At 42.5% G+C, this 26,660-nt stretch overlaps 1 protein-coding gene across 1 annotated transcript; it reads left to right on the top strand.

Moving 5' to 3' along the window:
• Positions 1–16,553: 16,553 nt before the first annotated feature.
• LOC112252838 (zinc finger protein 518A) lies at positions 16,554–22,591 on the top strand. Its single transcript, XM_024424492.2, has 3 exons — positions 16,554–16,943; positions 17,973–20,384; positions 20,598–22,591. Exons 2-3 carry the CDS (start codon positions 17,987–17,989, stop codon positions 21,359–21,361), a joined length of 3,162 nt encoding a protein of 1,053 aa, XP_024280260.1. The 5' UTR covers positions 16,554–16,943; positions 17,973–17,986; the 3' UTR covers positions 21,362–22,591.
• The last annotated feature ends 4,069 nt before the right edge of the window (positions 22,592–26,660 follow it).

Here is a 26,660-nt window from a genome sequence, read left to right on the forward strand (position 1 = left end):
GATCTGAAATGAAATTCCTTCTAATACAACGTAGCCTGGGCTTTAATATTTCTATAACTCTTACTCTAAAGTAGCAGGTGCAAGTTATTTTCAATAAAGAAAGGTGCCCCATGAGTAATATCAGCTATTAAGTCAGAACAGGAAATAGCAATATCAGAATAAATCAACTTCATGTGTGAAATGAATGGCTGGAAAGTAATGTATACTGAACAAAAATATAAAAGCAACACCCAACAATTTCAAAGATTGTAATGCATTACAGTTCATATAAGGAAATCAGTCAGGCCTAATTTATGGATTTCACCTGACTCGGAATACAGATATTGGTCACAGAAACCTTAAATAAAAAAGTAGGGGCGTGGATCAGAAAACCAGTCAGTATCTGGTGTGACCACCATTTGCCTCATGCAGAGCGACACATCTCCTTCACATAGAGTTAATCAGGCTGTTGATTGTGGCCTGTGGAACGTTGTCCCACTCCTTTTCAATGTCTGTGCGAAGTTGCTGAATATTGTCGGGAACTGGAAAATGCTGTCGTACACATCAATCCAGAGCATCCCAAAATGTTAAATGGGTGATATGTCTGGTGAGTATGCAGGCCAAGGAAGAACTGGGACATTTTCAGCTTCCAGGAATTGTGTACAGATCAAAAGAAATGTTATTAGTCACATACACATATTGAGCAGATGTTATTGCGGGTGTAGCGAGATCCTTGCGACATGGGGTCGTGCATTATCATGCTGAAACATGAGGTGATAGCGGCAGATGAGTGGCACGACAATGTGGTTCAGGATCTTGGTATCTCTGTGCATTCAAATTACCATTAATAAAATGCAATTGTGTATGTTTTCCGTAGCTTATGCCTGACTATAACATAACCCCACCGCCACCATGGGGCACTCTGTTCACAATGTTGACATCAGCAAACTGCTCGCCCACACAACGCCATAAATGTCGTCTGCAGTTGTGAGGCAGGTTGGTCGTACTGCCAAATTCTCTAAAACGACATTGGAGGTGGCTTATTGTACAGAAATGAACATTAAATTATCTGTCAACAGCTCTGTGGGACATTCCTGACGTCAGCATGCCAATTGCACGCTCCCTCAAAACTGGAGACATCTGTGGTATTGTGCTGTGTGACACAACTGCACATTTTAGAGTGGCCTTTTACTGTCCCCAGCACAGGGTGCACCTGTGTAATGATCATGCTGTTTAATCAGCTTCTTGATATGCCAAACCTGTCAGGTGGATGGATTATCTTGGCAAAGGAGAAATGCTCACTAATAGGGATGTAAACAAATGTGTGCACAAAATTTGAGCGAAATAAGCTTTTTGTGCTTATGGAACATTTCTGGGATCTTTTATTTCAGCTCATGAAACATGAGACCAACACTTTACATGTTGTGTTTTATATTTTTCTTCAGTATAGTAATCCACCCAAAACAGTAAACATGCATTGTTGATCAATGATAGGTGGCGACATCAACAATTTATGAGCATGTAGTGCCTTTTGCTTCTAAAAGAAAAACAGATGAAGATTGTCTCTCACAATGATTTTCTTCCGACTTCAAGTTGCAGTTAGTGAGGAGCAACTGCAGTAATTTCCAGTCGACTGCATTCAAAAGTTCATGACCTTAGATCACATGGTTGTTGTGAAGATCATGCAGTAGTCGCAAGTCAGAACATTTTTATACCCATAATGCAACGAACTTTGAAAGGTGGTGACCAACGTTGGTCAACGTCTTGACAAAAGGGATCCTCTCGAACACGCCCATTGTAAATTCATGTCTCCCATTCAAATACAAAAAAGCTAACAACCGGAGTTGCTTCAGCTGGATGGTGGTAGATAGGCCTAAAAGTATTTGTCACTTGTGTACACTGGAGATGATACGTAGTGTCCTACGTTCATGATCTGGTGGATTTACAAAGCAGTATAGGAGGAATCAGTTTAGGCTTAGGTCATAACCAGACACCTCTGAGTGTGCATTGTGCACTGCTGGAGAGCAACTCTCCATTTGGGCTGATCTGTGATCATGACCCCCTCTAGCACCTCCCCCGGTCAGAGGGGAATGAGGCAACCTCACAAAGTTACACACAAGAATACTTTATTTACATATAACAGACATCGAATGGAAATGGTAGGAATGGTAGTGTTTTTTAAACATGCCTAACCCACCATCCCACAGGTCCAGAGATATGATTGTGATATTACTGTGCAGGACAGAGGTGACCTTTGCTGTTCTCTCTGCCACTGCATGGAGGAGACTGCAAGGAGAGTGTGACCATAGAGATCCTATTACTTGTTGAATTTACAACTTGTCCAGGTACTTGTTGCATTAACAACTTGTCTAAATCCTATTGATGGGTTCTGACTTCTAAACTTGAAAATAGGAAATATCCTTATTCATGTCACTGAGGGAGAGAGAGGAAGGGAGAACATTTACATTCTGTCAGAATAGGTTATTTGTTAGACATCAGGTATCTGATGGGAAGGAGAAGGGCCACAGTCTGGTACAAGTCAATAGGACAGCCGTGAGTTGGGGAAGAGTGAGACATTTGGGCCAAGGTCAGGTCAGATGAAGTGAGGAAGAACAGATATCACTAAAGTTCTGTCTAGCAACAGAGGTATATTGGCTGTTCAGATGTGTAAGGAGAAGACTCAGCATAGGAGAAATGGTTCAATACCAGTACTTGCGTGAATATGTCTTGGTCTGTTCAGCTGTCTGACGTATTGGGTGAATAAACTTGGTTTGAGCTTTACCAGTCGTCTGTAAGTTTTTTACTCTTTATTTAGAACCTAACACAATCATCAAATTAGATCAGCCAGTGCATGGCTGTGGATTGACTGGATTGTTTGAATGTAATGTTAGCATATTGGCAGTTTAATTTGAAACCTTTATGGAATCATTCATCAAAAACTGACTGGCTAGCTAGCTAACAAACATACAGTGCTGTGAAAATGTAAAATCAGCAAAAAAAAATAAACGTCCCTTTTTCAGGATCCTGTCTTTCAAAGATAATTAGTAAAAATCCAAATATCTTCACAGATCTTCATTGTAAAGGGTTTAAATACGGCATTCCGTGCTTGTCAATTAACCATAAACAATTAATGAACATGCACCAGTGGAACGGACACTAACAGCTCACAGGCGGTAGGCAATTAAGGTCACAGTTATGAAAACATAGGACACTAAAGAGGCCTTTCTATTGACTCTGAAAAACACCAAAAGAAAGATGCCCAGGGTCCCTGCTCATCTGCATGAATGTGCCTTAGGCATGCTGCAAGGAGGCATGAAGACTGCAGATGTGGCCAGGGCAATAAATTGCAATGTCCATACTGTGAGGCTCCTAAGACAGCTCTACATGGAGACAGGACGGACAGCTGATCATCCTTGCAGTGGCAGACAACGTCAAATACATTTTTTATTTGTCACATACACATGGTTAGCAGATGTTAATGCGAGTGTAGTGAAATGCTTGTAACAACACCTGCACAGGATCGGTACATCCAAACATCACACATGTGGGACAGGTACAGGATGGCAACAACAACTGCCCGAGTTACACCAGGAACGCACAATCCCACAATTCCTCCATACTGACTGTTACCTTTGATTTGCATGAGTTGGGGTGGGCATTCAATGTTTTTGTTCTGTGTTTGGTATTTCTATGTGTTTGGCCTGGTATGGTTCCCAATCAGAGGCAGCTTTCAATCGTTGTCTCTGATTGAGAACCATACTTAGGTAGCCTGTTTTCCCACTCCTGTTTGTGGGTGGTTGTTTTCTGTACAGTGTATGTCACCTTGCAGAACTGTTTCGTTTCTTCCATTCAGAACTGTTTAGTTTCTTCCATTCACTTTGTTATTTTGTTTTGTGTGTTCAGCTAATAAATTAACATGGACACTTACCACGCTGTGCATTGGTCCGATATTTCATACTCGTCGTCAGACGACGAAGAGATCCGTTACATTCTTTTATTATTATTTTTTTTTTATACAAGGGAACAATGGCTCAATGTTGGCATTTCCTGCCTAAGTTTGCCAACTTTGCCAATTAAGTAATCATTAAAATAATTGGCAACATCAAATGGTTTTGTGATGAATAAGCCATCTGATTCAATGAAAGATGGAGTTGAAAGTTGTTTTTTTACCATCATTCTTTATACTGTACCATTGATCTTGCATTCATAATACAGTTTATTTTTATTTTTGGTGAGTTTTAATTTCTCAATTTGCAGTAAGTCAGCCAGTCAGATGTGCCGCTAGTGTAACGTTCGTCGTTAAATGAAGACCAAGGTGCAGCGTGGTAGGCGTACATTTTCTTTAAATGTTCCACCAAAAACAATAGACAACTCAACGAACGTAAAGTTAGGAGTGAAAACAGACAAAGACAAGATCCCACACCAGAAGGTGGGGAAAAAGGGCTGCCTAAATATTATCCCCAATAAGAAACAATGATAGACAGCTGCCTCTGATTGGGAACCATCGGCCAACAAAGAAATATAAACAGATTTCCCACCCTATTCACACCCTGACCTACCAAATAGAGAATTTAAAGGATCTCTAAGGTCAGGGCGTGACAGCTAGACTTATTAGCCACTCCTTTTGCCCCATCTCTTTCAACCGTACAGTTTTTCAATTCCTCATCAACCCAAGAAGCCTTAACAGTCACTTTCTTAACAGGTGCATGTTTATCAAAAGAAGAAACAATTTCATAAATGCATTAAGTGCAGCGTCTGGATGCTCCTTATTAATCAATGGGCTATACTCGGCCTTGTCTCAGGATGGTAAGTTGGTGGTTGAAGATATCCCTCTAGTGATGTGGGGGCTGTGCTTTGGCAAAGTGGGTGGGGTTATATCCTGCCTGTTTGGCCCTGTCCGGGGGTATTGTCGGATGGGGCCACAGTGTCTCCCGACCCCTCCTGTCTTAGCCTCCAGTATTTATGCTCCAGTAGTTTATGTGTTGGGGGGCTAGGGTCAGTCTGTTATATCTGGAGTACTTCTCCTGTCTTATCCGGTGTCCTGTGTGAATTTAAGTATGCTCTCTCTAATTCTCTCTTTCTTTCTCTCGGATGACCTGAGCCCTAGGACCATGCCTTAGGACTACCTGGCATGATGACTCCTTGCTGTTCCCAGTCTACCTGGCTGTGCTGCTGCTCCAGTTTCAACTGTTCTGCCTGCGCCAATGGAACCCTGAGCTGTTCACCGGACATGCTACCTGTCCCAGACCTGCTGTTTTCAACTCTCTAGACAGCATGAGCGGTAGAGATACTCTGAATGATTGGCTATGAAAAGCCAACTGACATTTACTCCTGAGGTGCTGACCTGTTGCACCCTCGACAACCACTGTGATTATTATTATTTGACCCTGCTGGTCATCTATGAACATTTGAACAGCTTGGCCATGTTCTGTTATAATCTCCACCCGGCACAGCCAGAAGAGGACTGGCCACTCCTCATAGCCTGGTTCCTCTCTAGGTTTCTTCCTAGGTTCTGGCCTTTCTAGGGAGTTTTTCCTAGCCACTGTGCTTCTACACCTGCATTGCTTGCTGTTTGGGGTTTTAGGCTGGGTTTCTTCTCTTTGTGACATCAGCTGATGTAAGGGCTTTATAAATACATTTGATTGATTGATTGATGAATCAGGCCAACAAATATTTTTATCTTCATCCATATAAATCTCAGCAACATATTTTGTATAACCTCTTATATAGTATTTTAGGCCCAGCTTTTGGAACTTTGGCTTTCCTGGATATAGTCACTATATTGTAATCACTGCATTAAATGGGTACAGATACAGCTTTAGAACAAAGTTCTACAGTATTAGAAAAATGTGATATACATGTGGATTATCTTCTTCCTGTAGTGTTTGTAAACACACTGGTAGGTTGATTAATAACCTAAACCAGATTACAGGCACTGGATACAGTGAGAAGCTTCCTCTTGAGCGGACAGCTTGATGAAAACCAGTCAATATTCAGGTCCCCAAGAAAGTAGACCTCTCTGTTTACATCACATACACTATCAAGTATTTCACATATATTATTTAGATACTGACTGTTAACACTTACTGGCCTATAGCAACACCCCTAAAGAAAAGGCTTTAGATGTGCCAGGTGAACCTGCAACCTCAACTCTTCAATAACACACGCCATAAGATCTTCTCTAAGCATTACATGGTTCTGAATATATACAGCAACACCTCCCCCATAGGCATTCCTGTCTCTTCTATAGATGTTACATCTTTGTATGGTTACTGCTGTATCATCAAATGAATTATCTAAGTGAGTCTCAGAAATGGCTAATATATGAACGTTATCTGATGTTAGCAAGTTATTGATTTCCTGAACCTTATTTCTAAAGCTACAAATATTAATATGGGCTATTTCCAGCACTTTCCTGGGTAGCTGATCAGAGATAGACATAATATGGAAAACAGCAAACAAAGCAAGATAAAAAAAATAGATATACTCAGCAGTCATTAATCAGTTGGTGTGTGTAAGTATATGTGTGTGCTGCAGGGTTGATGCTACGAACCCATAGACTTCGCTCTCTCATCCCTTCCAGGCTTTTGGGAGAGAGGGTGGACAATGCTTACATCCGCTACGACAGGCTCAATGTCCCCACGCGCTCTGGCATCTTTCATGGCAGGGAGTTCTTTCCTCTTCTGGGGCACAGCTTCAGGATAGTACTCATTGAGGAAGATGTACATTCCTCTCAAGTTCTTGGCTCTTTCCAGAACAGCTACTTTGTCCTTGAACTTCAGGAACTTGACTACTATTGGCCTGGGCATGTTACCCTGGCCGGTGGTGGGTTTTCTAGTCCTGTGGGCACGCTCAACCTCAATCTTCTTGTCAACTCATTGAGCTGACCATGGGAGAACTGCAAACTGTTCTTCAGGTCCTGGACCTCTCTGGTCAGGTCGTCCATTATTTTATTAAGAAAACCCTGCTAGCTTGACAGGCAGCTTGATAGGCAACTAGCTAGCAGCAAGGCTAGCTGCTATGCCAAGCAGCTCCTCAGATCCGGCCTTGGTCAGCAGGATCACTGGACAGATAGTAGGGGTCCCAGCAACTGATACCAAACGTGTCGCGGGATCCAAACTCCAAAAGTAGTTAGTTAGTCACCAAACCTTTTCAAAAGACTTTCAAAACATTCCAAAACAATACATTTTCCAAAACAACAAACCAAGTTCTCCCTCATTCCACATTCCGTTGGTATGAGGTTTTTACTGTGGAATGCAGTGCTTGGTTTTCACCAGGCATAATGGGATCTATGTCGTGCAAAAAGATGACTCAAGTTTGCCAAAAAGCACCTGGAAGCACCTGGATGATCATCAAGAGTCTTGGAAGAATGTTCTATGGACAGATGATTCAAAAGTACAAATGGGTCACATTATTCCTGGTAGAAACTAAACACTGCATTCAACAATAAGAACTTCATACCAACGGTCAAGCATGGTGGTGGTAGTGTGATGGTTTGGGGATGCTTTGCTGCCTCAGGACCTGGATGACTTGCCTAATAGAAGGAACCATGAATTCTGCTCTGTATCAGAGAATTCTGCAGGAGAATGTCAGGCCACCCGTCTGTGAGCTGAAGCAGAAGCAGAAGCAGACCTGGGTCATGCAGCAAGGCAATGATCCAAAACACATAATCAAGTCTACATGAAAATGTCTAAAAAGCAAAAAAAAATCGAAGTCCAGACCTAATCCCAATTGATATGTTGTGGCAGGACTTGAAACGAGCAGTTCATGCTTGAAAACAAACAAATGTCGCTGAGTTACAGCAGTTCTGCATAGAAGAGTGGGCCAAATTTCCTCCACAGTGACATAAGAGACTGATCAACAACTACTGGATGTGTTTGGCTGGAGTAATTGCAGCTAAAGGTGGCACAACCAGTTATTGATTGTAAGGGGGCAATTACTTTTTCACACAGGGGCATTGGGTATTGCATAACTTTGTTTATGAAATAAATGAAATAAGTATGTAATTGTTGTGTTATTTGTTAATTCATGTTCCCTTTATCTAATGTTAGGTTTTGGTAGAAGATCTAATAACATTCAGTATCACAAATATGCAAAAGTATAGAAAATGTGAAAGGGAGCAAATCATTTTTCACAGCACTATACATTCTTCGAATTCATTATTTTACACAATTTCTTATCACAGCACTGGCGAACCATGGTTGACCAATTCCCTGATCAAAATGGCTGACGGCATCCCCAGCCGCGCCCTCAGAGCATGCGCAGACCAGCTGGCCGGTGTGTTCACGGGCATATTCAATCAATCCCTATACCAGTCTGCTGTTCCCACATGCTTCAAGAGGGCCACCATTGTTCCTGTTCCCAAGAAAGCTAAGGTAACTGAGCTAAACGACTACCGCCCCGTAGCACTCACTTCCGTCATCATGAAGTGCTTTGAGAGACTAGTCAAGGACCATATCACCTCCACCCTACCTGACACCCTAGACCCACTCCAATTTGCTTACCGCCCAAATAGGTCCACAGACGATGCAATCTCAACCACACTGCACACTGCCCTAACCCATCTGGACAAGAGGAATACCTATGTGAGAATGCTGTTCATCGACTACAGCTCGGCATTCAACACCATAGTACCCTCCAAGCTCGTCATCAAGCTCGAGACCCTGGGTCTCGACCCCGCCCTGTGCAACTGGGTACTGGACTTCCTGACAGTCCGCCCCCAGGTGGTGAGGGTAGGCAACAACATCTCCACCCCGCTGATCCTCAACACTGGGGCCCCACAAGGGTGCGTTCTGAGCCCTCTCCTGTACTCCCTGTTCACCCACTACTGCGTGGCCACGCACGCCTCCAACTCAATCATCAAGTTTGCGGACGACACAACAGTGGTAGGCTTGATTACCAACAACGACGAGACGGCCTACAGGGAGGAGGTGAGGGCCCTCGGAGTGTGGTGTCAGGAAAATAACCTCACACTCAACGTCAACAAAACTAAGGAGATGATTGTGGACTTCAGGAAACAGCAGAGGGAACACCCCCCTATCCACATCGATGGAACAGTAGTGGAGAGGGTAGTAAGTTTTAAGTTCCTCGGCATACACATCACAGATAAACTGAATTGGTCCACTCACACAGACAGCATCGTGAAGAAGGCGCAGCAGCGCCTCTTCAACCTCAGGAGGCTGAAGAAATTCGGCTTGTCACCAAAAGCACTCACTAACTTCTACAGATGCACAATCGAGAGCATCCTGGCGGGCTGTATCACCGCCTGGTACGGCAACTGCTCCACCCACAACCGTAAGGCTCTCCAGAGGGTAGTGAGGTCTGCACAACGCATCACCGGGGGCAAACTACCTGCCATCCAGGACACCTACACCACCCGATGTTACAGGAAGGCCATAAAGATCATCAAGGACAACAACCACCCGAGCCACTGCCTGTTCACCCCGCTATTATCCAGAAGGCGAGGTCAGTACAGGTGCATCAAAGCTGGGACAGAGAGACTGAAAAACAGCTTCTATCTCAAGGCCATCAGACTGTTAAACAGCCACCACTAACATTGAGTGGCTGCTGCCAACACACTGACTCAACTCCAGCCACTTTAATAATGGGAATTGATGGGAAATGATGTAAAATATATCACTAGCCACTTTAAACAATGCTACCTAATATAATGTTACATACCCTACATTATTAATCTCATATGTATACGTATATACTGTACTCTATATCATCTACTGCATCCTTATGTAATACATGTATCACTAGCCACTTTAACTATGCCACTTTGTTTACATACTCATCTCATATGTATATACTGTACTCGATACCATCTACTGTATCTTGCCTAAGCTGCTCTGTACCATCACTCATTCATATATCTTTATGTACATATTCTTTATCCCCTTACACTGTGTATAAGACAGTAGTTTTTTGGGGGAATTGTTAGTTAGATTACTTGTTGGATTATTACTGCATTGTCGGAACTAGAAGCACAAGCATTTCGCTACACTCGCATTAACATCTGCTAACCATGTGTATGTGACAAATAAAATTTGATTTGATTTGATTAGAAGGTTCATGTCTATTCTAGAATTCAAATTCCTAATTCAATGAATGTGACCTACAGAGCCAGAAGGATGGGCTGATGTCTGTCTCCCTAGCAACCAACCAGTGTCCAGTGTCATAGATGTGAAGGGCCAATGTACGACCCCCTAGCCTGCTAGGCTCCTGCCGGTGGAGAGACACCTACTGAAGAGTCAGAAAGTTTGTGTCTCTGAGAGAGGGCTGTAGATTGACATGTGCAAGTGCAATGGTAAGGTGGGAGTGTCAGGGTATTTTCCAACATCTATAAATCTCTTTAGTGCTGCCACTTACCTGCATGTAGAGAGCATGTCTAAGGCTGGACACAGTGGTTGTCTGGTTCGTTAGTCCCCATTGACTGGTGTTCACCCGTGTTCCCATTATCAAACAGTTGGGAGAAAAAGATGCTTTTGAGTGTTGACAGATCAAAGGCTGTAGATCTTCTGAGTGGCAACAGAGTGACAGGAGCATTCATACGTATACTGATAATTAGGAGTACAAAACTAGGGTAGTGTGTGAAATGTTGTTAAAGTCACTGGCAGGGAATTCGTAACATGCAGTGGCTCATGAGATTTAAAGGGCAACTGCACTTCCTGATTTGGTCTCATTTTAGATTTGGTTCATTAAGAAATGCTAGCGGCCATGACTGAATTCAAACGTGAGTTGGTTTGGGGGTGTGGTTTGATGTGGGTGTCTCTTGTGTGTGTTCGCAGGTGGGAAGAGTTAGCCAAATTATTTTGCCAATAAGCTTCAGCCGGCTCCTGTGCACATGTGGCAAAGTTGGCTCGACTTTGGATAGTCTATCTCTGGGGATAGTTAGGGACCATTAATAAATTACACTGCTCTAGCACACTCTGCTAACCCTGATGTCCTTGCTGTGTCTGAATCCTGGCTCAGGAAGGCCACCAAAAATTCAGAGATTTCCATACCCAACTATAACATCTTCCGTCAAGATAGATCTGCCAAAGGGGGAGGAGTTGCAGTCTACTGCAGAGTTAGCCTGCAAAGTAATGTCATACTTTCCAGGTCCATACCCAAACAGTTCGAACTACTAATTTTGAAAATTACTCTCTCCAGAAATAAGTCTCTCACTGTTGCCGCCTGCTACCGACCCCCCTCAGCTCCCAGCTGTGCCCTGGACACCATTTCTGAATTGATCGACCCCATCTAGACTCAGAGTTTGTTCTGTTAGGTGACCTAAACTGGGATATGCTTAACACCCCGCCAGTCCTACAATCTAAGCTAGATGCCCTCAATCTCACACAAATCATCAAGGAACCCACCAGGTACAACCCTAACTCTGTAAACAAGGGCACCCTCATAGACGTCATCCTGACCAACTGGCCCTCCAAATACACCTCCGCTGTCTTCAACCAGGATCTCAGCGATCACTGCCTCATTGCCTGTATCCGCTACGGAGCCGCAGTCAAACGACCACCCCTCATCACGGTCAAACGCTCCCTAAAACACTTCTGTGAGCAGGCCTTTCTAATCGACCTGGCCCGGGTATCCTGGAAGGACATTGACCTCATCCCGTCAGTTGAGGATGCCTGGTCATTCTTTAAAAGTAACTTCCTCACCATTTTAGATAAGCATGCTCCGTTCAAAAAATGCAGAACTAAGAACAGATACAGTCCTTGGTTCACCCCAGACCTGACTGCCCTCGACCAGCACAAAAACATCCTGTGGCGGACTGCAATAGCATCGAATAGTCCCCGTGATATGCAACTGTTCAGGGAAGTCCGGAACCAATACACGCAGTCAGTCAGGAAAGCTAAGGCCAGCTTCTTCAGGCAGAAGTTTGCATCCTGTAGCTCCAACTCCAAAACGTTCTGGGACACTGTGAAGTCCATGGAGAACAAGAGCACCTCCTCCCAGCTGCCCACTGCACTGAGGCTAGGTAACACGGTCACCACCGATAAATCCATGATTATCGAAAACTTCAATAAGCATTTCTCAACGGCTGGCCATGCCTTCCGCCTGGCTACTCCAACCTCGGCCAACAGCTCCTCCCCCGGCAGCTCCTCGCCCAAGCCTCTCCAAGTTCTCCTTTACCCAAATCCAGATAGCAGATGTTCTGAAAGAGCTGCAAAACCTGGACCCGTACAAATCAGCTGGGCTTGACAATCTGGACCCCTATTTCTGAAACTATCCGCCGCCATTGTCGCAACCCCTATTACCAGCCCGTTCAACCTCTCTTTCATATCGTCTGAGATCCCCAAGGATTGAAAGCTGCCGCAGTCATCCCCCTCTTCAAAGGGGGAGACACCCTGGACCCAAACTGTTACAGACCTATATCCATCCTGCCCTGCCTATCTAAGGTCTTCGAAAGCCAAGTCAACAAACAGGTCACTGACCATCTCGAATCCCACCGTACCTTCTCCGCTGTGCAATCTGGCTTCCGAGCCGGTCACGGGTGCACCTCAGCCACACTCAAGGTACTAAACGATATCATAACCGCCATAGATAAAAGACAGTACTGTGCAGCCGTCTTCATCGACCTTGCCAAGGCTTTCGACTCTGTCAATCACCATATTCTCATCGGCAGACTCAGTAGCCTCGGTTTTTCGGATGACTGCCTTGCCTGGTTCACCAATTACCTTGCAGACAGAGTTCAGTGTGTCAAATCGGAGGGCATGCTGTCCGGTCCTCTGGCAGTCTCTATGGGGGTGCCACAGGGTTCAATTCTCGGGCCGACTCTTTTCTCTGTGTATATCAATGATGTTGCTCTTGCTGCGGGCGATTCCCTGATCCACCTCTACGCAGACGACACCATTCTATATACTTTCGGCCCGTCATTGGACACTGTGCTATCTAACCTCCAAACAAGCTTCAATGCCATACAACACTCCTTCCGTGGCCTCCAACTGCTCTTAAACGCTAGTAAAACCAAATGCATGCTTTTCAACCGATCGCTGCCTGCACCCGCATGCCCGACTAGCATCACCACCCTGGATGGTTCCGACCTTGAATATGTGGACATCTATAACTACCTAGGTGTCTGGCTAGACTGCAAACTCTCCTTCCAGACTCATATCAAACATCTCCAATCGAAAATCAAATCAAGAGTCGGCTTTCTATTCCGCAACAAAGCCTCCTTCACTCACGCCGCCAAGCTTACCCTAGTAAAACTGACTATCCTACCAATCCTCGACTTTCGGCGATGTCATCTACAAAATGGCTTCCAACACTCTACTCAGCAAACTGGATGCAGTATATCACAGTGCCATCCGTTTTGTCACTAAAGCACCTTATACCACCCACCACTGCGACTTGTATGCTCTAGTCGGCTGGCCCTCGCTACATATTCGTCGCCAGACCCACTGGCTCCAGGTCATCTACAAGTCCATGCTAGGTAAAGCTCCGCCTTATCTCAGTTCACTGCTCACGATGGCAACACCCATCCGTAGCACGCGCTCCAGCAGGTGTATCTCACTGATCATCCCTAAAGCCAACACCTCATTTGGCCGCCTTTCGTTCCAGTACTCTGCTGCCTGTGACTGGAACGAATTGCAAAAATCGCTGAAGTTGGAGACTTTTATCTCCCTCACCAACTTCAAACATCAGCTATCTGAGCAGCTAACCGATCGCTGCAGCTGTACATAGTCTATTGGTAAATAGCCCACCCATTTTCACCTACCTCATCCCCATACTGTTTTTATTTATTTACTTTTCTGCTCTTTTGCACACCAATATCTCTACCTGTACATGACCATCTGATCATTTATCACTCCAGTGTTAATCTGCAAAATTGTAACTATTCGTCTACCTCCTCATGCCTTTTGCACACATTGTATATAGACTCCCCTTTGTTTTCTACTGTGTTATTGACTTGTTATTGTTTATTCCATGTGTAACTCTGTGTTGTCTGCTCACACTGCTATGCTTTATCTTGGCCAGGTCGCAGTTGTAAATGAGAACTTGTTCTCAACTAGCCTACCTGGTTAAATAAAGGTGAAATAAAAAATAAAAAAATAAAATGTAAATAGGACAATATTTTCATGTTGCCTTACTTTTTGTTGTCTCATTATCTATATCAATGATGTCGCTCTTGCTGCTGGTGATTCTCTGCCTCTACGCAGACGACACCATTCTGTATACATCTGGCCCTTCTTTGGACACTATGCTAACAAACCTCCAAACGAGCTTCAATGCCATACAACTCTCCTTCCGTGGCTTCCAGCTGCTTTTAAATGCATGCTCTTCAACCGATTGCTACCCGCACTCGCCTGCCTGACTAGCATCACTACTCTGGACGGTTCTGACTTAGAATATGTGAACAACTTCAAATACCTAGGTGTCTGGTTAGACAGTAAACTCTCCTTCCAGGTTCACATTAAGCATCTACAATCCAAAATTAAATCTAGAATTGGCTTCCCATTTCGCAACAATGCCTCCTTCACTCATGTTGCCAAACATACCTTCGTAAAAATGACTAAGTCTTTGCTTGGTAAAGTCTTTGCTTGGTAAAGCCCCGCCTTATCTCAGCTCACTGGTCACCATAGCAGCACCCACCCGTGGCACGCGCTCCAGTAGGTATATTTCACTGGTCATCCCCAAAGCCAACTCTTCCTTTAGACGCCTTCCCAGTTCTCTGTTGCCAATGACTGGAACGAATTGCAAAAACCACTGAAACTGGAGTCTTATATCTCCCTCTCTAACTTTAAACATCAGCTGTCAGAGCAGCTCACTGTACCTGTACACAACCAATCTGTAAATATCACACCCAACTACCTCATCCCCATATTGTTATTTATCCTATTGCTCTTTTGCACCCCAGTATCTCTATTTGCACATCCTCATCTGCACATCTATCACTCCAGTGTTAATGCTAATTTGTAATTATTTTGCCTCTTTGGCCTATTTATTGCCTTACCTCCCTACTCTTCTAAATTTGCACACACTGTTTGTTTGTTTATCCCATGTGTAACTCTTGTGCTGTTGTTTTTGTCGCACTGCTTTGCTTTATCTTGGCCAGGTCGCAGTTGTAAATTAGAACTTGTTCTCAACTGGCCTACCTGGTTAAATAAAGTTGAAATAAAAACAATTAAAACAATTAAATGCTTTCAATATTTCAGCATTGTTCACACCCTCTTTAGCCTCATCCCCACCCATCTCTTTAAGAGTTCAATGAAATTTTGTCGCTATCAGACTTGACATCAGACCTCCTTAGAGCAAAAAATACGAGCACATTTTCAATAAATATGTATGTGTTTGTCTGATTTGGACACAGATTATACCAAACAAATGGGCGGCTCAATTTGCATCGGTTGGTATATGTCTATTGGTTGTCCGTGTCCGACGGAAACGTATTTCTATGATGTATTTTAGTCTGTGCCAATTGAGTAAGTCTCACACAAATATGGAGCTGTATTCTACAGCTCTCCATCTTTCTGTAGATATAAATGTTTACTAGTCTTCATGGCCCTCTCTGTATTGACTTTTAGCCCATATAATGCATCATGATGTGGTTATTATGCACTGTAAGACTTGTCTTATAATGGCTTATTATAAGTTCATAATTATCCCCAGTTTAAAAGTCCTACATAGAGACAACTTATTATAAACCTTAGGGTATTATAAGACATTATAACTCCTCATACATGTATGTGACAAATAATAAAGCATTACTATAGGATTTAGGTCAGTTATTGCCACAATTTCAAGCAGCTAAATGAATGTCTTCACAGATTTCAAAAGAGGACTGTTGAAAATATTTCAATTAGCGAACATGTCTTTAACCCAAATCCCTGATCTGTTAGTCCAACACCTTTTCCGTTGCCCATAGCAGCAAAGGACATGGGCACGTACCCTCCTGCTTCCTCTATCCAGAACCTCTGGTCTCTCATGTAACTTTATCAGCAGGCTTCTATGGTCTGATTGAGGCACCATCCCACCCCTGACACCAGTGTAGCAAAGTTTAAAGAGGCAATCTGTGACTGCTCCACCAGTTTTTTGAATATTAAATTAATAATACCGGCCCATTGATTCTTGTAGAATATGACTTCATGACCTTGGTCAAACTGTAGTACCCCATCAGAACCTGAAATATAAGCTTATTTTACTCCATTGTCTGTTAACAATGAAATTGTAAACAAACACTGTATAGCCTCAAAACACAGTTAACACTATCATTTTGATATCCTGCATGATATGTCCTTGCATCCATAGCTCTATCTATGAATTTGAGAGTGGTTACATTTCTCCAGCCCCCCACAAAAGTGCCCACTTTGTTAATATTTGAAATGCAGATTGCCCCTTTAAGGTGGTCAAAAGGGAATTATGTAATTCCTTGTTAACTAACAAATATATTACCCCAAAAGACTATCACATACAAAGTGAACATTTACCGAGCATTAATGACCTCAAATTGTTTCATTATTATTTTAATGGGTGCAATCTCCCATTTTTTTTGTTGCTTTGCATAATAATATTTTCTCCCCGACAGCACAAAACACCAGGAAGAGATGGGCCATATCGCCCTGTTCAGTGAACAATAGGCTATTTGGAGAGACAAAGGAAGTGTAGTCTAATCTTGTTATGACTCCCTCGAACAGTAATAACACTGGTATAAACTAATGGAGGGCACTTGTCTCAAAGTCAAAGTTTAAATGTTTATTTTATTTCGACTCGCCATATAATTAAACACGCGTAGAAAGTCGACAACGGCCGTATTTCTGTCATGTCGGCTAAAAGCGGTACATGAGCCATTATTCATCCGTTCTGGTACTCCGCTGAAGAGCTTTCCTGTGCGTAATCCCCGGATGAAGCTGTCATGGCTGCCATTCGCTGAGCTGTCAAGTCTACAAAAGAAATGTAAAAACCAACCGAAGTCTCGAACTATACATCGACGTAGTCCAATTGTATCGGAGCTTTACTCTGCGGTAAATATATTTCGGTTCACATATATTGATTGTATTAACTTTTTGTCATGCATGTTTTTCTTTCTACTTTCTCACATGAGCTGTTTTTGTATATTTCATTCAAATCAATCAACTGGCATGTCAGCCAGCCGTCCAAAAGCTCATACTTCACAGTAAATGTTTTACCAGGCAGTGAGGCAAAGGTGATGATGAGTGATCGTCGAAGCAAAATATGAATTGTTTTAAAACAAATTAACGCGTTTGTTTGTAACATGTTAATGAAGCTTCTCAGTCAGTTTGTTTTGGTCAAGCCAAACAGCACAACAGAAATGGCTGATAGCTTTGGTCTAATGCAGAAGTTAACAGTAACATACCGTAATAACCTTTTTTTTTAGCGGCAAGCAATCAATTTAGCGTTGAGTATTTTCTTCGATTGAGGCCCATAGGTAACAGGTGGGATTGTTTACCTGTTTTAATTGCAAGTTTGGTCCGATTTTGTGAATTGTAGCAAGTCCTTTGGTCAGTCACGTTGAGAAACTTGCATGGCACATCATTTGAGTGAACAATAGCCTAATTGAGTTATACATTTCCCCTATAGTAAATAGTCTCAAATGTAAATAGGCTACATTGATTCTGCAACAGGTGGATCAGGTTGATTCATGATGTGGGTTGTGAGATCATGCACTACACTGGCAATTAGTCACACAGGTAGGCTACAGAGCAGTTTTGAATTGAGAATATTGCTAGTTACTAGCCTTTATAGTGAAGACTACTGCACTACAGATTTTTCATGCCTGTGTCTGTGGTAAGAACAAAGGCAAACACAACATCATTCTAGTTGATATAATTGATGAACAGATCAGGATCATTTGATGACCATTTCAAACATGCATCCTAATATGTTATTTTCTCAGGTCTGGTCTCTGTGTGGGCTGTAGACTGTAGATTCTGAGGGGACATTTGCATATGGTCTTTGATGGTTGCCAGTTTATAATGAATTGCTGGCTTGCAAATCAACTGTCTATTGCTTATTTTACATCTGTTATACAGGGGCCTGAATTGACATGGATCCAGCACATGCTGAATTAGATGTCCCTGCTGGAGGTAATATTAAAGTTATCGATGATGAGGACAAAAATTGGCACAAACGACTCCGTCTCAGGAAAGCTGCCGTTCAGCCCCCAACTATGCAAAGTGAAGATAAGCATGGGCCGAAGAAGATAGAGGACAAGGAGAAAAGCACAGAGCAGAGGTATTTGAAGAAGACACCCCTTAAAACACAAAAGAGTCAACATGTGACAAAGGTTTATGGAAATATACTTAGGTTTAGATGTTTTGAATGCAACGGCAGCACAGAATTCAGCCCTAATGACTTACTGAGGCACTTTCAGGAAACTCACCCAGGAAGTCAACCAATCTTTCCTTGTGACATGTGCAGTTTTATTACACAGGAATTCTCCCACCTTCAAGTTCACCAATTAGGCCACAGAGACACTTTTGTCAGCTGCAACATATGCAATGACAATGTCCAGCACACTCTCTTGCAGCTCACCACACATTTAAACATGCACCACAGCTTGAATGGCCACTACACTTGCGAGAAGTGCAAGTTCTCCACCAGAGATGTAGGATCATTTTTGGAGCATATGTATCTACATAACATGGAGCCTCAAGCAGGTGGCATTTCTGATCATTCAAATCCTGCTGACCAAGATTTGCAGAGACATCTCATGGCCAAAACAGCACAATTCCCCTTCAGTTGTCAGTTCTGTGACTTTATAGCGCATCGAAAAGGTATCATCACAAAGCACATGGCCACCGTCCATGGTAAAGCGACAAGCCAAAAAAATTCATCATCAAGACTGAAGCACGTGGTGACAAGGAGTACAGTGAGGGAAAATAACTGGATGTCACAAGGCTGTCTTTCTCTGTCGGGGGAAGGATTCCTGGATAAATATTGCAGACTGTCAAATCCAGAGAGGGCTTTGGAGGAGACCCAGCAATTTTTAGAGAAGTCTGTGCCTGCTGAAGCTCTTAAGAATGTACTTTCAAATGTACCCAAAGCCATCACTTCCTTTTCAAACTGTGACAACTGCATGATATCCAACCCTGGATTCCCAAACACAGGCAAGGACCTCACTGTCCTCATGCTCAAAAACAAGATTGCAGTTCCTCCGAATGGCACTACTGAAGCAATTGCTTTCAAAATTGTGGAAGGCAAAAAAGATTTGGTTCTCAAGGTTACACCATCAGCAACGCAAGAGACCTCTGACACAACAAAGACGTCATTGTGTGTCACTGAGCAGGAATCAGAGAATATTGCTTCTCAAACTAGTGCTGGGGACTCCAATGCAAATGGATGCCAATCAAATTCAAGTATCCCTCCAAAGACCAAGCCACCCAGTTGTCCAGGATCATTCTTGAGACCAAATGATGTTGCCACTATTTCAACCCTAAACGAGTTAGTAAAATATGATCAAACTCAAGAAAATAGAGAGAACCAGGAAACAGGGGTTGGCCAAATGCACAGAAATGATGCAGAACCCAAAGACGTAAATCACTGTGAAGATACGGCAGAGGAAATCAAAATGTCGAAGTTGCCAAAGGAGAAAAGTAAAAAAGAGCAAAAATCATTTCCTGAAGCTCTGCGCTCTTCCAAGACTATGGGGGACAAAAAAAGGGTGAGAAAGAAAGTGGTCGGCCCTAAAACTGTAGAGAAAAAATCATCACCAACATTAGAGCTCCTCCTGAAGAAGAACCCAGTGCAGGAAATGCAGTGGATGCCACAAGGTCCTCTTCCCCTGTTAGGACGAGGTTTGCTGAATGATTTCCATAGACTAGAGCACCCACAGAAAACTTTGGAGAAGTCGCATCAATTTCTTAAAAGAGCACTGTCAGCTGAAAATGGCAAAAAGAAGCAGTCCAAATGTCCCAAGACTGACCAGACACAGAACTCCAAAGTGGTCACTAGGTCGTCAACGTCAGAGGGAGGCCTTATTCCAAACCCTGGGCATTTCAGCCCCAGAGGTAACAACCTTAATAAGATTTTAGTTCCTCCCAATTGCACTACAGAGGCCATGGGTTTAAAAATGGTGGACGGGAAAAAAAATGTGGTTCTTAAGGTTATACCATCAACAATGCAAGAGACCTCTGACAAAACAAAGGCATCCTTGCATTCCATTGAGACTAAGGAAGACAACACCACATCTAAAACTTGCACTACGAGCCAGAACAGTTTAGTCGTTGTCGATAATTCTCATGTCTTGGATGGCCAAGATTGTCCAAGGTTAGGCTTACCTCGTGTATCTAATGGAGCCAAATCAGCTGGAAATGATTTGGGCCAGATGACGGAGGAGAAGTTGGGGGCTGTGAACTATGACCCAGAAGGGGTTGGAACTACAGAAGCTCAGGTCACCATGATGTCTCCCTCCCCCATACTCCATTTCCTTACTTCCCCACAAGGTAATCAAAACTATCTTACTGAAATGTATAACACCTGATTTGTTAAATGTATTTCCAAATATTTACTTCTCGTTACCTGTCATGCATGACTCTGTCCATGCCACTCTATGCTTTATCGATAGACAATAAATGGAGTCAACATTCCTGTAGCAGTTCACTTCCCTTTTTTACTGGACTAATTGTGCTTTGTTCTCGTGTTGAATATTTCAACAGGTATAACAAACTTGTCAGAGAATCCGATCGACACTCCAGACATTTGTTTTCAGGACGTTCCTCCCAATACCACGCTAAGAGATGTAGGACAGCAGGAGGGCTTTGACAGGATTTGCCTCTCACCACAGACAAATGAACAAACAGTTAAAGGAAAGAGGCCGGGTGAACCGTCCACAGAAGACTCTCCTGAGCCACTCTCAAAAGCCTTCAGGAAAGTTGTGGGAGAAGAAGAGGCCTCACTAGCAGCCGCGCATCACTGGGAGCCAGGCCCTAGAGATGTGGAGAGGACCCTGAAGCTGTTGCCATTAAGTCCCACTCAACTCATAACACGTCCAAGAGGAGACCAGCCTGTTGTCGTGCTAAATCACCCAGACACAGACATTCCAGAGGTCACAAATATAATGGAAACAGTCCACAGGTACAAAGGAGCGGTCCAAAAAGTAGTGCTGTCTCGGAAAACATTGAAGGCCCTTGCAGCCGTAGGTCGTGATATGTTTAGGGCAAATGCCCCGGCGATTGAAGGTGTGTGCCCTGAGAGCAGAGTGAAAGAGAGATTCATCTTGAAAATGAAGCTGAAAAAGATGAGCAGAAAGAAGTACAAAGTGGTGAACGCAGTCCCGCGCAGCACTGAGCCTCTATTAAGATTTAGCTGCTGGTTTTGTGGCCGAGCCTTCAGTGATCAGGAGGTCTGGATTGGCCATGGCCAGCGCCATCTGATGGAATCTACTAGAGAGTGGGAGAAGCTGGAAAGTGAAAAGTCATAAATGTCACCTACACTGGATACAAAGTTGAGAAAGGTGCCCCTGTACAAAAGCAATGGACAGAAAAGATACTAGATGGAAATGATCTTAATTTATTAGAGAAATATGTTGCTAATAAGGACTTAATAAGTGTCCAAAATCAATATAACTTAATGAGTTCTTCCAAAGTACAGGCCTCAAATAATAGGGCTCTAGTCATTTTTGCATTTTCCGTTGCTCAAATCGAAGTATTTAATTTGAAACCCACTTATGCTTTAGTGCTATCATTGTTTTAGATTGGATGCAATCTATTTGTTGTTTCAGTTATTGTCTAGCCAAGATGCAATGCTATTTAAGTTGACCAAAGTACACTGTCATAAGGCGTTTTTCACAGAACACTGTAATAAGGACACAAATTAGGCACACTCAGAAGCTCTAAACATGAAAATGTAATGTTATACGGGTATGTATAGTGTGTGTGCTAAGATGATTAATTTGGGAGGGGATGGCAGGTTTGCCTTGTTACTAGGCTATACCAACATTGTTTAAAAAGCTATTTTATGTTTATTGCTGATTTGCAGATGTACACTGTTTTCTTTTTTTTTCTGTGATTGGTCATAGAAAAGAGTGAATGTGTTTGTATGCATATAGTTCTTACCAAAAATATGAATGGTTTCAAATCTAGTAATTTTGTTCAGTTAGTCTGAGCTAGTAGCAGGAGTAGTCCAAAGAATATACCTTTTTATAATTTGTATAATATTGTATAGGATGGCTGACTGATGGCATTTGTGCATATATTTTAAATGATCATCTGTTTTTTAATTGCACTATGAACGGACAGTGAATATTTCTTTCCATTACTTCACTTTATGAATCTTATGACAGTCTTGATATGCATGTTCTTGCATGTATCCTTATGTTCTGATGATCTCACGGCATCCATGGCAAGGGATACTTTTACAGTAGTTAGTCAGCCCAGGTCAAGGCCCAAATCACAAATACATGTAGCACATCTTTCTGAGCATACCCTTTCCTCTAGTCACCCATCATTTATTTATTCAGATCAACAGAAAATAACTGGTTTGTAGTAGTATTGATAAGTCGGAGAAAGAAACACAATTCTGACCTAGAAAACATTTGTTTTTCCACCAAGTGCCTGACCTTTTCTGTTCCACAATGAATATGTATTAATCTTGACACACACCTGGTAGAATTATGTGTTGAACCGATCAATAAATACGAATAGTTTGAAAATATATGTGTGATTATTGAACATGTACAGGTGTAGGATCTTAGTTTTTCTCAATTGATAAGACACTTTTAATTTAACTGGGGTCCACTTGACCTCCATCAACCTAATGAGCACAACAGTATTATTTGGTGTAAAACTGTAAGTAATTTCTAATTGCTTTCACACACAATGCAAATGCTAAGCACATTTTTGCAAAGCAGCAAATACAACTCTTTACAAATGACTCTAAACTCAGTTGAGTAAATTATGACAAACAAAATTAAACATTTGGTCACAGCTGCTACAAATTACTCACATGAATGTGAACCTGTGTGCAAAACTTATTTGCTAAATTGTTCAATCAGCAATCAGTCCTTATTCATGACTAAAAGAGTTCACCTGTTTGAAAGAATTTATTGGAACGTTGTGCAACGATTGATTCATATAACTTTTCATTAGATGACAAGTTGTATGTTTTGATGTACAGTTGAAGTCGGAAGTTTATATACACCTTAGCCAAGTACATTTAAACTCAGTTTTTCACAATTCCTGACATTTAATCCTAGTAAAAATCCCTGTTTTAGGTCAGTTAGGATCACCACTTTATTGTAAGTATGTGAAATGTCAGAATAATAGTAGAGAGAATGATTTATTTCAGCTTTTTTGTCTTTCATCACATTCCCAGTGGGTCAGAAGTTTACATACACTTAATTAGTATTTGGTAGTATTGCCTTTAAATTGTTTAACTTGGGTCAAACATTTTGGGTAGCCTTCCACAAGCTTCCCACAATAAGTTGGGTGACTTTTGGCCCATTCCTCCTGACAGAGCTGATGTTACTGAGTCAGGTTTGTAGACCTTGCTTGCACACGCTTGTCAGTTCTGCCCACAATTTTCTATAGGATTGAGGTCAGGGCTTTGTGACGGCCACTCCAATACCTTGACTTTGTTGTCCTTAAGCCATTTTGCCACAACTTTGGAAGTATGCTTGGGGTCATTGTCCATTTGGAAGACCCATTTGCAATCAAGCTTTAACTTCCTGACTGATGTCTTGAGATGTTACTTCAATATATCCACATCATTTTCCTACCTCATGATGCCATCTATTTTGTGAAGTGCACCAGTCCCTCCTGCAGCAAAGCACCCCCATAACATGATGCTGCCACAGCCATGCTTCATGGTTGGGATGGTGGTCTTCGGCTTGCAAGCATCCTCCTTTTTCCTCCAAACGTTAACGATGCTCATTATGGCCAAACAGTTCTTTTTTTGTTTCATCAGACCAGAGGACATTTCTCCAAAAAGTACGATCTTTATCCCCATGTGCAGTTGCAAACAGTAATCTGGCTTTTTTATGGCGGTTTTGGAGCAGTGGCTTCTTCCTTGCTGAACGGCCTTTCAGGTTATGTCGATATAGGACTTGTTTTACTGTGGATATAGATACTTTTGTACCTGTTTCCTCCAGCATCTTTACAAGGTCCTTTGCTGTTGTTCTGGGATTGATTTGCACTTTTCGCACCAAAGTACGTTCATCTCTAGGAGAGAGAACGCGTCTCCTTCCTGAGCGGTATGACGGCTGCGTGGTCCCATGGTGTTTATACTTGCGTATTATTGTTTGTACAGATGAACATGGTACCTTCAGGCATTTGGATATTGCTCCTAAGGATGAAGGTCTTGGCTGATTAGCAAAGAGGCAATGAGTTTAAAGGTAGACCTTGAAATACATCCACAGGTACACCTCCAATTGACTCAAATTATGTCAGTTAGCCTATCAAAAGCTTCTAAAGATATGACATCATTTTCTGGATATTCCAAGCTATTTAAAGGCACAGTCAACTTGGAAACTTCTGACCCACTGGAATTGTGATACAGTGAGTTATTAGTGAAATAATCTGTCTAAACAATTGTTGGACGAATTACTTGTGTCATGCACAAAGTAGGTGTCCTAACCGACTTGCCAAAACTATAGTTTGTTAACAAGAAATTTGTGGAGTGGTTGAAAAACGAGTTTCAATGACTCCAACCTAAGTGTACGTAAACTTCTGACTTCAACTGTAGGTAGTTTATTTTGTGTTATGTATTTAATGTTTTTAGAGTTTTAATGCATTTAGCCAATTAAATGTGTCATTTTCGCCAAAGGGTTTCAGTTTGGGCCTGCGTGTTAATTATTTTGAAAAAGTGAATTCTGTTTGAACAAATGTGCTCAAACAATTGAGAAACTGTCATTTTACCTGTATTTTCACCACAAAATAATCCTGTAGCAACAGGATTAAGGTGTTTATTCCATAATGTTGCTTGATTGGTAATTAAGCTATTAGCTGGCCAAAATTAGACTACATGAAAAGTGCAATACTTTTAATACACTGTTTACAAAACGTTAGGCATGGACTCTACACGGTTGAGTCCAATGGTTCCCATAGTTGTGTCAAGTTGGCTGGATTTCCTTTGGGTGGTGGACCATTCCTGATACACACGGGAAACTTTCTGAACGTGAAAAACCCAGCAGCGTTGCAAGTTCTTCACACATTCAAACTTGTGCGCCTGGCACCTACTACCCTACCCCGTTCAAAGGCACTTAAATCGTTTGTCTTTCCCATTCACCCTCTGAATGGCACACATACACAATCAATGTCTCAATTGTTTCAAGGCTTAAAAATGCTTATTTAACCTGTCTCCTTCCCTTTATCTACACTGATTGACGTGGATAACAGGTGACATAAATAAGGGATCATAGCTTACACCTGGTCAGTCTGTGTCATGGAATAAGCAGGTGTTCCTAATTTTTAGTAGAGTCTAGTCAGTTTGTTAGAGTTGGTTTTCATTGAATTTATGTAAATCACAATGTTGATCTGTTTTCAGTAAGATTTTCTATCATCATATACCATTCATACTTAGTGTATATATACTACTACACTGAACAAAAATTAAAATGTAACATGCAAAGTGTTGGTCCCAAGTTTCATGAGCTGAAATAAAATATCCCAGAAATTTTCCATACTCTCAAAAGGTTATTTCTTTCAAATTTTGGGCAGAAATTTGTGTACATCCCTGTTACTGAACATTTCTCCTTTGCCAAGATAATCCATCCACCTGACAGGTGTGGCATATCAAGAAGCTAAACAGAATGATCATTACACAGGTGCACCTTGTGCTGGGGACAATAAAATGCCACACTAAAATGTGCAGTTTTGTTACACAACACAGGAATGTCCACCAAAGCTGTTGCCAGACAATTTTATGTTAATTTCTCTACCATCAACCGCCTCCATGTCCTTTTAGACGTTGGGACCTCCACAACTGGCTTCTTCACCTGCAGGATCGTCTGAAACCAGCCACCCGGACAGCTGACAAAACTTTGTGTTTGCACAACCAAAGAATTTCTGCCAAAACAGTCAGAAACAGTCTCAGGGAAGCTCACCTGCGGGCTCGTCATCCTCACCAGGGTCTTGTCCTGATTGCAGTTCGGCGCCGTAACCGACTTCAGTGGGCAAAGGCTTACCTTCGATGACCACTGACAAACTGTGTTCTTCACAGATGAATCCTAGTTTCAACTGTAATGGACAGATGGCAGATGGCATGTATGGCGTTGTGTGTGCGAGAGGTTTGCTGATGTCAACGTTGTGAACAGAATGCCCCGTGGTGGTGGTGGGGTTATGGTACGGGCAGGCATAAGCTATGGACAAGGAACACGTTTGCTTTTCATCGATAGCAATTTGAGTGCACAGAGATACCGTGACTAAATCCTGAGGCCCATTGTCGTGCCATTCATCCGCCGCCATCACTTCATGTTTCAGCATGATAATGCACAACCCCATGTCGCAAGGATCTGTACACAATTCCTGGAAGCTGAAAATGTCCCAGTTCTTCCATGGTGTGCATACTTACCAGACATGTCACCCATTGAGCATGTTTGGGATTCTCTGGATCGATGTGTACGACAGTGTGTTCCAGTTCCCGACAATATCCAGCAACTTCGCAGAGCCATTGAAGACGAGTGGGACAACGTTCCATAGTCCACAATCAGCAGCCTGATCAATTCCATGTAAAAGGCATGTGTCACACTGCATGAGGCAAATGATGGTCACACCAGATACTGA

The sequence above is a fragment of the Oncorhynchus tshawytscha genome, linkage group LG06 (genome assembly GCF_018296145.1).
Source record: "Oncorhynchus tshawytscha isolate Ot180627B linkage group LG06, Otsh_v2.0, whole genome shotgun sequence".
Lineage (NCBI taxonomy): Eukaryota > Metazoa > Chordata > Actinopteri > Salmoniformes > Salmonidae > Oncorhynchus > Oncorhynchus tshawytscha.

Excerpts from the sequence above, each read along its gene's own strand:
- LOC112252838 (XM_024424492.2), top strand. The coding sequence starts at position 17,987 with ATGGATCCAGCACATGCTGAATTAGATGTCCCTGCTGGAGGTAATATT. Across the intron at positions 20,385-20,597 it reads TTTCCTTACTTCCCCACAAG|GTATAACAAACTTGTCAGAG; the intron begins GTAATCAAAACT and ends ATATTTCAACAG.